This window comes from Pseudomyrmex gracilis, unplaced genomic scaffold (assembly GCF_002006095.1).
Source record: "Pseudomyrmex gracilis isolate BER0280 unplaced genomic scaffold, ASM200609v1 scaffold_2539, whole genome shotgun sequence".
NCBI classification, from domain to species: Eukaryota; Metazoa; Arthropoda; class Insecta; order Hymenoptera; family Formicidae; genus Pseudomyrmex; species Pseudomyrmex gracilis.
This window is the reverse complement of record NW_018023123.1, coordinates 2,051-14,900: the sequence shown is the minus strand read 5'-3', so window position 1 is coordinate 14,900 and position 12,850 is coordinate 2,051. Positions and strand designations below refer to the sequence as shown.

Below are 12,850 nucleotides of genomic sequence, written 5' to 3'. Positions count from 1 at the left end.
ATGTCCACGCGTGGACATAGCTATACGTATCGACAAGTCGCTCGTGGACATGTCTGCGTAGTTCCAATGTGCACCACCCGTGGACATTCGCTAGTGTACGGGGCGATTTTGCTATGACAGAAACTCTTATGGCCGTGGCCGCTCTCAGGCTTCTCTCTGCTTACACCATGCATAGGACTCGCACACTCTAGTCTTATATGTCTATGGTGTTTACCTGTAATATAAGTGTATGCGTAAGGGTAGGAGTCATAGAGTAACAAAGAAGAAGAATATAGGTGTATCACATAAACTGAGTCATTTCAATACCGGTTATTAGTGATTATCAGTTATCAAGTCTGTAATCATGTTTTACCATGTACGTAAATCTAGTATTTTTAACATTGTTTGAACAAATGTTATTGGAATAAATGTTAAATTAGTTCTTTATCTCTTAAATTGTAATCAAGTTAAACGAGTTATATCGAACTTTGGTAATTATTCAGTGTTGATCTTATTGTCTTCTGAAATAATATATTTATTCAACATTTTTTTCTCTAAAAATGGAAAAATTTGTTAGAAAAAGGCGTTGCAATTAAGTTATTAAGTGTGAACTGCTTAGAAGGTTAGCAAATCTGTTATATTGACAAACTGCCAACATGGACATGTGCTTTACCTCGTTTATTGTGTTCTCCTACATGAATAAAAATAAAATGAGAAGAAGGAGGATGTGAAAAGTATTAAGAAGACCAAAAGTGTGTACGTGGTAGTTTTATTGCAAAACTTTAATTTATGTAACCTCAAAAGCCTAATATAAAACTAACACTACGCACGTACACATACAAACTCTCTGTTTAACTGGTTACGTTCAGAAAACTCAACAGTTGCACAACGGTTGAAGGATCATCACTTGTAATATATCTTTATACCTCAAAACTGCCACGGTTTTAAAAGTATAATTCAATCATAAGGCCTTGTTTATATGAACAATAGCCGTTAATTTATGCGGAACCGGTAAAGTTCAACTATAAAATTTTAATACTTGTTTTTTATACGCATTCGGCAATTTCGTATAAACAGAAGCATTGAGATCCTATAGTTGAGCTTTACCAGTTCCGGCATAAGTCAAAAGTTATTGCCCTCATAAACAAGGCCTAAGTGATCATCTCTCAACTGTTGTTGCAACTGTTGAGTCTCTAAACATAACCATTTGTTTAGTAAAACGTAATTTTATATCTATCGTGGCTGCGTTTTGATTTTTACTGCTGGAAATCTATAGCATATGTGATGTGAAGTACAGATTACAAGTTGTTACAAGTATTAACATTAAATTTAAATATCAGAACGCAACTTATATATTTCAAATGTGGAGCGTTAAGACGTTGTTTATGCAGGCAATAACCATTAACTTATGTTGGAACTGGTAAAGTTCAACTATAAGATTTCAATATTTCTGTTTATACGCATTTGGCAATTTTGTATAAACAGAAGTATTGAAATTCCATTAAACTTTACCGTTTCTGGCATAAGTTAAAGGTTATTGCCCATATAACAAGGCCTAAGCCAGATACACAAAAAAAACTTTAGCAGTAAGCAAATTAGCCAATCACAAACAATGTAAAAATTGTTAAATTCTCTCCAAATTTCATTTTTGATTGGTCAGTTTGATACTGCTTATTTGTTTCGTTCGTCTCTGACTTTATTTTTGCATGTATTACATTCCAACTCATGTGTATGTAACTACATGTGAGTTACTATAAGTACTCTAGTCTTGTGTGATTAATACTGGCAGTAATAATTAAACAACTAAAAATCTTATGGATTTCACAAAAATTGCTCTGACAGTTGTAGGGCACGTTAAAAAGACTTCATAAACAAAAAAATCGTAGGTTAGGTTAGGTTATTACAGATATAGAGTTTCAAGTACATATTAGTGAGGATTGAACAGAGATGATGTCAATATGATAGATTTTATAATCTCAATTACAATTTTAACGCTTAATATCTCAATTCACAAGGCAGAGCAACCTCTTTTTCTGTTAAATTTGTTTATTTTATGTAAGATCGTGTTGAATGAGCGTGATAAATTTTTTATTCTAAAAAATGGTAAGATAACACTGAATTACCTTATAAATAGATTGTTTATTGGTTTCCTTTAGGAATACAATTTTTTAATACAAAAATTCTCAACATTGTCTTTAAAACTAAATTTACAACTAAACTTACCAACTAATCTTATAAAATACTTACATCTAATCTTATTCTACTCACACACACACACACACGGCGCGTGTTTCTTACGGCACTCTACCCTTACGGACCTCTGTTGTCACTTCTTACCATTTTCTAGGATGCGTTTCGTTTCTTGTATATCCGCGTATTTATTTTTCCATAGTGCACCTTACATATATTATAGATATGCGCACATATGCATAAAAAACGGTCTCTAGTAATATTTCTTACTAATTACTTCAAAATATTCATATATATTTTTATGCATCTATGTGTTTTTTGCAAGATCTCCTTGGAACATGAGATTCTGCTACATCCTCGATATTTTGGGCCTCAATTACTTGAAACAGTAAAACAAAAGCTTTATACTGAGGTGGAAGGCACTTGTACAGGAAAGTAAGTAATGAATTCAATAAATATTTACATATCAATTCCTTCAAGTCAATGATCTTAACATATATTGTCAAAGACATTTTCAAGTAACAATCAAAAGATTTAGCTTGCTCGTTGTTTGTTAAAAAGTTATGTATACATCCAAAATATGACTACATATGTATATATATAAGTGAATATTAAAGAATCTATTTTTCTATAAATAGTGTTTGTCGTAAGTTAAAAACCTTGCATGGCAAGTTTACAAAACTATGTGGAACCTTTGTGTGGAAAGTGTATTCGTGGAAGTAATGTGTTCTGCTCTCTCTACTACTACCAAGAAACTAGATACATAGGTTTAAATTGAATCTTTTGTGTGAAAAGTTACCCATGTAAATCCATGTGGAACCTAGTTTCACATAAGAAGTGTATGCATGGAAGCAGTATGTTTTGCTTCCTATGGGAAGTTCCACTAAAAAATTAGATACATAAGTTTGAGCTGAACCTTGCTTTGTATAGAAAATAGAAACCTCTAAGATTCAATTTGAAGTTACATGTCTAATGTTTTGGTAGTGAAGCTTGTAAGAGAGGGAAGAGCGGAACACACTGCCTTCATATACTTTCCATGCGAAGCAAGATTCCACGAGTTTAAAACTTTCCACGCAAAGCAAGATTTAATCCAAAAAAAAGTGTCTAGTTTTTTGATAGTGGAATCTTTCCAAAGGTCAAAACACTTCCTTCACGTATATCTTTGACTATATAAGTATGCTAGTAGCTAACTTTACGCTAGCAAAAAATTGTATCGAATATATGCAACTTAGGCCCTGATGACCAAAAAGAAGAGACTTTCAAACGTTAGAAATCTGAATCAATGGTAGAAATAAAACACTGAGTAAATAAAAGATAAAGTAAGCAAATAAATGATAAAGCAAAACCAAGAATAAACAAATATAAAAATGTCAAAATAATTATAAATACAATATTTATTTATACACTTTATTTATTTTACATTTTACCGTTCCTTGAAAAAACGGTTTTTGTACAAATATGCTTTATCAAATTATCGTGCTCTTTTAGAGAAAGAAGTTTACCTATATAATTTAATTTTACCTAAATATTTATTACTATTAATTTTAATAACTTATACTTATAATTTTCTAAAATATCTAATTGTAAAACTATGTGTGTCAACATTTTTGAAAATCGTATGTAATTTAAAATTTGTTAAACTCATTATTTGTTTATTTATATTTTTAGATGTCAATTTATTTTTTAATTATTATTTACTCATAAATTGACACATTAATGTAATTTTCAGCATGTTTTGTTTTTTATCTGGTTGTGTGATTTACACTTTTTTACATAATAATATATTATTATTTTACTCAACGTTGGGAAAGTTACTTTATAAAAGTAAGTCGTTACCGTTACCGTTTTTTGTTAAAAAGTAACTCGTTACCATTACTTGTTACCAATTTTAAAAAGTAACTCGTTACCGTTACCGTTACAATATCCGTTACTTTTTTTGTACATAATACAAAATTTATGCACAACTTTTTTATTTTAAACGTTAAATACTACAAATTTATAGTAATCACTAGAATTTTTTAAATATTATTTTTTAGTAATGTAACAAGCTCAAATATAAAAATTTAATGTTATTAATGTAAATAGTAAGAATTTTAATAAAAAATAATAAAAGTAATAATTTTAACAATAAGATATTTGAAATAAGACAAATTTTTTAAAAAGTGTAAATAAGCTTTTTCTTGAAAATTTGTAAATACTATAAATGGAAATTTAAAACCTTTTCATATTGCTATATGAAAGCTATATAGTTTTCCTATAATTTCGTATTACGGCATATACAAATTTTAAAAAAGAACCTATTTACAACTATTAAAAAAAAAAAAAAAAAGAAACTATTAAACTATTTAAAAGATATTCTTATTTAAAATCTTATCAAAATTATTAAGTTTACATATTATCAAAATTATTAAGTTTACATATTATTAAAATTATTAATTTTATATATTATTCAAATTATTACACTTTATATGTCAATAACAATATCATTATTAAAGTTATGTATGTTTGTACGTATGTTTGTTATTGTACTAAAAAATGTTTGAAAATTTCTGCTGTTTAATTTAACATCGTTGTTTCAAAAACTTTTAACCTGGAAAAGTTTGTTAGAAATTACAGGATTTAAAATAAAGTTTGCAAATTTTATTTTTGAAATTCTTTTTATTTGTAAAAGTATTTGCTGCTTAATAGTATCATAAATATCCGCGTTTGTAATGATAACAAAAATTTTATTTTCGAAATTTTTTATTTATTTTTAAAAGAATTTGCTGCTCAATATTATCATTACATAAATGTCCGCGTTTTATATTATATTGTATGATAATATTTTATTATAATATTGTGTGATTTACTTTATATAAATTCCATTTATATAAAGTATATTATAATTTAGTTTTATCAGTTATTCTCTGTAAATTGCAATAGTCTAAACATTTACTTATTTTTTTGTGTTACTTTTTAAAAGCGTTACCAACTGAAGTACTGAATCGAAAGTAGAATTCCACCTTGAAGTAAAAGATAAATAGATTTATAAAGTAATAGTTTTTATTATTCTAGAAAAAATTGATTTACACACAAATATAAGTATAAAGATATCATAAAAAATTATTTACTTTGTAACAACAGGAGTTTTTAAATATACACTACAATATTCTTTAATTTTGTCTGTTACCTGTGTTGATTGGTTTTGTTTACTGCATAATTTCGATAATTTAGAAAATATTGTTCTGTACTTTTTTTGTATAAAATATTATTATCTAAAGATTTTTCTTAATCTTTCACCGCAATGAGATTCAACGTGTGACTACACATCTATAATGTAGTGGAAAAATTATCAAATCTGCAGCATTTGTATCTTCTATATCAGCCGTCATTAATAAATCATTTATATTATGAAATTTTATTACTTCAGAATCCTCATCTTCATTTTCATCTTTTTCAAAAACTCTGAACAATTTATAAATTTTGCTTAGAAATTAAAATATTTTAATAAAAAAATATATTTGCAATATAGAAAAAACTTTATAAAAGTATTGTAAAACTTCTAGTGTGTGTTATACATTTATATAACTTTAAATTACCGAAAAGCCTTAACAAAATTTGATCTGTTATCGGTTGTCGTGCAGCATATCTTATTTTGAATATGATACTGTAAAAATACTGAATGAATTGCTTTAGCTAAAGTATCATACGTATGTTTTCCTTTCATTCTGCAGCACGCCAGTGCAGCTGATTCTCTATTTAAATTTTCGAGATTAATCCAATAAACTGTTATTTCTAAAAATCTTCTAAAAAAAAAAAAATTTATACAAACAATTAATAATGATTTTAAGGCTCGTTGAAAGTTAAACCAAGAAATATATAAGGCCTTACGAGCCGTTTCTAAGATGTTGAGCGGAAACTGTACGTGTATATATATATATATATATATATGTATATATGCATACACATGTAACAAGTTCAACTTGTAAATTTTTACAAGTGAGTATTTTTTGAATTGAAATCCCAATTCTTAAATTCATACGGGATGCTGGATTTGCATCTCACATATGACAGACCCCGCCCTTACGAAAAAGAACTACTGCCGATTACATATAAATAAAGTCAGTAATATAAATATTACTGACAATCACATAAGAATATTATTAGATATTACAGGAATCACTGAGAATATTACTGGCAATTACACAGAATGCCAGTAATTTTTTCGTACCACTGCCGCAATATATTACTGCTTGTAGTTCTTTTTTGTAAGGGCGGATATCACCCTAACTAATTTTCAAAATATTGCGAAAAAAACTCCTCGGCCAGGAGTCAAACCTGGAATCTCAGGCTTTCCGTGCCATAAAATACTCACTTGTAAAAATTTACAAGTTGAACTTGTTACATGTGTATGCATATATACATATATATATGTATATAGTTTCCGCTCAACATCTTGGAAACGGCTCGTAAGGCCTTATATATTTCTTGGTTTAAAAAAATTTATATTCTTCTCTAACAGTAACAAAATATTAAGGGATAAGAAACATATTTAATACATAAAAAACAAAAATGTTAATAAAAAAGTTTGAAGAACCTTTTCGCTTTGCTCTACAGATCCGCTGTATATATAGTTGCAACTATTTCAATTTGAGCCAATTTGTTTTCAAGAGCTGTTGTCATTTCAAGATATATTTGATCAAGTTTTGTTTTTAAAGTTTTTTTTACACATTATTCGAATAGACGAAGACATTCCAATTCTAACTAAATTGATAAATGCTGGACTGTTTACAATTAATAGAGAGCTGAACATCTTCAATAACAAAACGTAGCATCATCTATCATTTTCTGAGTAACTACAGCACTTCCAGAACTCCATCTTTCTAAACTGTGTTGTCTTTTTTTAACTGGATTTTTTTCATTATCTTTGTTATGTCTTTTATAGTTGCCAATTCTGCTTTTACTTCTTCTACTTCTTTTACTTTATATGAGTGTTTTGCCTATTAGTTCAATATATATTTATATAAGTATTAGTATTAAATAATAAAATATGTTTAATTAATAAAAAAAAACTTTTAAAAAGAGAACAAAATAAGAAATATATTTGATAAGAAAATTAATTATTATACAAATTCTAAGAGATAAAATTAAAGCTTGTAAAAATATTCTTGCGTTCATACTTATAAATATTAAAAGAAGAAAATTCTAAGAACAATATGTGTTTTTATAACTCAGACAATTAAGGGTTTATCTAGACAAACTTTTATAACTGCATAAGCTTATGCGTAAGTTGTCGGATTAGGTTATTTTCTTATGCATTTTTTTATAAACCAATTCATTTCCTTATGTATACACTTATTGGTATTTATGTTTGTCTGAATAAACCTTAAAAGTTAGGTTGTTAGTTTAACAAACGTGCAAACATAATTACAACAAATGTTTGACAACTCACAAACCACACTTCATGCAAAGTCATACATTTTTTTATACTTACTGTTTTGAGTTGCATGTTTGATTCAAAGTACAATGTTTTGTGGTGTAATGTGGATTCCTTGCAAGTCTAGAAATTTTTTATACAAAAATTATACAAAAAATATTTTTGTCTTTTTAGTATATTTATTATTTATTTTTTATAATATATTATAGTTTTTGTTGTATGTATTAATATTTGTTAAATTGTAATTAATATTTGTTGTCATCATGTAATTAATATTGTTAATATTGTGCGTTTCTTTTACATTATCTTATAATTTAGTTTGGTTTTCTAAATTATAATCCACATTTTAATACAAAACAATAAAGCTATTGTAATAGTATAAATATAATGCTAAATCTGTAATATAACATTCTTATCTTATATTCTATTTAAATTTTAAACATTTGTGTTTGATGCGTAGAATATATTCTGTATTCGCAAAATTTGTCGCTCATGTACATTTTTTTTCTTTTTTTGTGAGAACTTTATGCAGATTTATACAGAATTTTAATAATTATGAATTTCACTGAAGTCTCGAAATTTAAAACGGAATAATGCCAAATATTTTTTGCTTTAATAAAAAAAACTCTCTTATAAAACTAAATTATAGCAGAGAATATATATATGCTTTTAGTTGAAAAAAATGATACATGAGAGACAGATTTCGCGCTCTTAGAATATATATTTTACGTATCAAAAATATACAATATCACGTACATAATATTATGTACACAAGTTCTTACAATTTAAACAAAATTGGAAGTAAGATATATTTAAAGAGCCGTCTACAATGGAGAGTTGTAGGCCGTAATAGTAAGAAATTGACCAATCACAGGCAAAGTACAGAAGAATAATCGATTGTGATTTGTCAGTTTCTTACTATTACGGCCTACAACTCTCCATTGTAGACGGCTCTTAAGAAATGATTAAGAAGTGATTTTTTAATTTAGAGGTGAGAGCATTATATTGCAGATTTCCCAATAATAGTATAAATATTTGGGTACAGTTCCGAAAACCTGAAACACCCGATTTTTCTGCCGATTGATATACTGTATTTTGGTGCGCTGATTACGAATATGATAGTGAAAATCATCGACAATGCTTATGCTAATAATTTTTATGCTTTTTAAAGCCAAATCAATCGGAACATTAGTATACAAGATATCACGTCCAAAGACAAAAGAATGTGTCCGCGCTGCAGATCAATTTTATTAATTTTGTTCACAAAATCTGAACTATTACTAATATGGCTCTTGGCAGTAGGAATGTTTGTGTACAAAATTTTGTGTAGAAATTCCGCAAATGAATGTAAAGGACTGCCAATAGAAGACACGATTATTCTGTAAGGATTACCTGGCTTATGGATTTTAGGAATTCCATACGCTCTCGGAAGATTGCCATCACTCGATCTCATCATTTTAAAACTCAGATCACTAATTACTCTTTTGAAACCCATTTTTTTAAAAACCGTTTAAAGCGTCCTCCATAGATTTAATGGGATTCTTTTTAATTTTTATATATGTGGAGGTATCATCAAGCATATTATTGATCTTCTGAATGTAATCGTGTTTGTCTACAGCGACTGTCACACTGCCCTTGTCAGCACGTGTAAAGACAATTTCTGGGTGATGCTTTTATTAAAGACGATATTTTTAACATATATGTTGACCCATCAAATTTTACTAATTTTTTTTGGAAAATTTTGACCTGTTTATATCTGATTAACAAAATTTGATGAACTTTATCCAAATATTTCACGTGTAAAAATAATATTTTCAAAAGACATGTACATATACATTTTCCAACAAAACTGTGTTAATAATACTTACATTTAAGTGTTTTGACTTGAGAGATGATTGCTTATGATTGGGTCATACTTTTGAAACCGTAGCAGTTTTAAAGAATAGTCCTATCACAAGTGATGATCTCTCAACCAATCTGCAATTGTTGAGTTTCTTGAACATAACTATTGTTATCTCTGGCTGTGTTCCGAAATCGACTGATAATGTGCCAGTAAGAGAAAGAGTACATTTCATTTGATGATTGCAACGCTTATGCGTTATCTATCTTTGTTTAACTTTCGATGAAAAACAAGAATGAAATAATTCCATGAGCGTTGTGATCATCAAGTGATATCTTATAATACACGTGATGCGGATTATAGATTTCTAGTACAGACAACCTAAGTTGTGTTAGCAGTAAAATTCTCGATTTCTCTTTCTCTCTATATACGTCTCCAATAAAAGAAAATTATAGCAAGTAAAATGTACACGAAAAATGTAACGATAAAAGTAACTGTTAAATTCGTTACTCGTTACAAAAAAAATTTGTAAGTTACTTTTTTTGGTAACTGTAACGGTAACGACGTTACAACTAACGCGTTACTTTTCAACCTTGATTTTACTACTTTTGTGTAAAAATCTATTATAAACACTATGCGGAATATGTCACAAAAATGAGAAAATAGTGAATACAGTACAACTCTTCTCTCTTAGTTCCTACGGTAATTATTATAGAGAATTACGGTCCGATAACCTTGACTTTGACATATGTTGTAGACAGTACTGTTTTGAGTAGTGTTCAGAATGTTTTTAGGCGTCGCTCATTTTTTATTGACAAAATATTCATAAAAAATGTAATCACAAAAATGACCGTTAACCTTTAGAGGGCCGGGAAACCAATATTTTGGCGCACCAGAATAACTTGTTCAATTTTTTTTTTTTTTAAGAAATTGAACAAGTTATTCTGGTGCGCCAAAAAAACATAAAATTGAATAAAAAATAAAAAAATAAAAAAAATAAAAAATAAAATAAAAAAATAAAAAATAAAACAAAATAAAACAAAAAATAAAAAAAATAAAAAAACAAAAAAAAAATAAAAAAAAACAATTCTGCCACAGATAGTTCCAAGCCCGTGTTCAAAAAAGAAGAGGGTGTTTCGAAATTATACGTGATGAAAGGGGTAGTTTTTGTAATATTATAGGGGTTATGTCCAGGTGTATTGTGTTTTTGACATTGGATTTTGATTCTACATCAAAAAATATATAAAAAAACATATATCTGCACTTCCAACTAAAAAAAATTACAATTGCGTGATAGAAAGGGTAGTTTTTGTAATTTTATAGGGGTTGTTTTCAGGTTTATTGTATTTTTGACATCAGATTTGGATTCTACGTCAAAAGATACATCGGAAACGCATATTTATACTTCCAAATTGATGTAAAAGAAATTTTATATGCGGGCCGATCCCTTCCGGACCAGAAAGCCAATATATTGGCGCTACCCATGATCGACACTTAGTGTATGGTCAATCCATGATATAAGATACCTTTTTTACCACTTTATTAAGGCGGATATGCCCTCTCAAATCCCGGCCCTCTAAAGGTTAAAAACCATCAAAAGTTGTAAATTTGTTCGTGTTGTAAGCGTGTAGGCTTCGTCCTTTCCTGCTTACACGCTTACAACACGAACAAAAAGAACATAAACGAATAGTCTAAGAGCTGGCTACATAACTTTTTATGTGACTCGGTACAGTCCTAATTTTTACTAGAAAATGTTCAATTACTATCGATAAAAATAAAACTCGCTTGTCCGAAGTCGCTCTGGAAGACAAAAGTGAAAATAGGCGGAAAATTATGAAAATGATTAAGGAAATAATTGTAATTGGGTACAGTCACGAAAATTTGTACAAACATAATAAATTATGTTGGAAAACAAAAAACAAATCGTCAGAAGTGTAGGTAGAAAAGAAAACACCGTCAGAAGCCGTAAACTTTTGTACGTTTATTGAAAACCAATATACAATAAAAAACAATATTGAATAAATATATAACTACTACAAGGGACTTCCGTTACGCGGTGTAACGTTTAGCTGTAGAAAGCGCAAGTTTGGGATAATGATTTTTTTGTGTATAAGAGGGTGTTAAAGAGAGAGAAATTGAGAGAGTGAAGGTGGTCTGTGGAGGCGTGAGTGAAAGAGTGGAGATAATGGGTGGGGCGAGGAGGAGGGAAAGGATGACGAGCTGAATCGTAGGAGTGAGGTTGTGAGGTTAGGTGTGGAGTGGTGTGGTAAGTTGGAGCGTACGAAGCATCTGGAGCAAAGGGAATAGAAGGTGCAGAAAGTGCAGTTGGTGTAGAAAGGGCTAGGTGAGTTCAAAGATTGGGACAGAGGTGAGGGCTGGTTGGAAATTCTGGTTAGTGGTGTCTTAGGAATGGCGGAGGAAGAGGGGAGAAAGAAAAATGCGGCAGAGAGATTTATGGAGACGGAGGGGAGGGGGAGAGAGAGATCTGCGAGCGTGAACTCGGTGTTGGAGAAATGGTTAAAGAGGAAGAGGAAAGGGGAGGAGGAGGAAGAGGAGAGTGGAAGAGAGGAAGGGTGGGCATTTAGGAGTAGTAAGAAGGTATTAAGATCGCCGGGGGAGGGAAGGAGAAGTAGAGTGGAAAAAATGAAGAAGAGGGGGGAATTAGTGAAATGGAGACAGAGAGGAGAGAATGGTGGGAAGAGATATGAGGAGGGAAATGGAGGACTTCAGGAAAGTGGCGGAAAGGATGGGCAAGGAGATAGAGGAATGGAAGAAGGAAGGGCAGAGATGGAAGAAAGAGAAGGAGAATCTAATAAGGAAAGTGAAAATACTAGAAAGTAGGATGGCGGAGAAGGGAGTAGTGGCAAAGGAGAGTAAAAAGAAGGAGAAAAGGGAAGGGGAAGGAAGTCTTGAGGGGAGAGTGGTGGTTATAGAGAGGGAGATAGAGATGAGGGAAAGAGTAGAAAGGAAAAGAAGAAATTTGATAATCAAGGGAGTAAAGAAGGAGAAAGGGGATATAAGATGGGAGGTTGAGAAAGTATTTAAAGAGATTAGAGCTGTAGTTAAAGTGGAGGAAATAAGAAGATTGAACGGAGGTAGTGAGGATAAAGGGGAGATGGTGTGGGTGAGGGTGGAAAAAAGAGGTCAAAAGGAGAATTTGGGAAAAGAAAAAGAATTTAAAAGGTGGAAGAGTATGGATTGACGAGGATTTAACTTGGAGGGAAAGGGAAGTGAGAAAGAAGCTGAGAGAGGTAGCTATGGAGGAAAGGAGTAAGGGAAAAAATGTCTGGGTAGATGGGGATAGGATAAGAATTGAAGGTGAATGGTGGAGGTGGGAGAAGGATAAGGGGAAAGTTAGGTAAGGTCTTCGGGAGGGGGATTAGAGGTCAGGGAAACGGGAGAAGGGTGTGGGGGGAAAAGATAGA

The 12,850-nt window shown here is 30.2% G+C and overlaps 1 protein-coding gene across 1 annotated transcript; it reads left to right on the top strand.

Moving 5' to 3' along the window:
- Positions 1-12,114: 12,114 nt before the first annotated feature.
- On the top strand, positions 12,115-12,627 carry LOC109862864. The gene has a single exon (XM_020443027.1). The coding sequence runs from the start codon at positions 12,115-12,117 to the stop codon at positions 12,625-12,627; it is 513 nt and encodes a 170-aa protein (XP_020298616.1).
- The last annotated feature ends 223 nt before the right edge of the window (positions 12,628-12,850 follow it).

Coding starts and splice junctions, on each gene's coding strand:
- LOC109862864 (XM_020443027.1), top strand. CDS start 12,115: ATGGTGGGAAGAGATATGAGGAGGGAAATGGAGGACTTCAGGAAAGTG.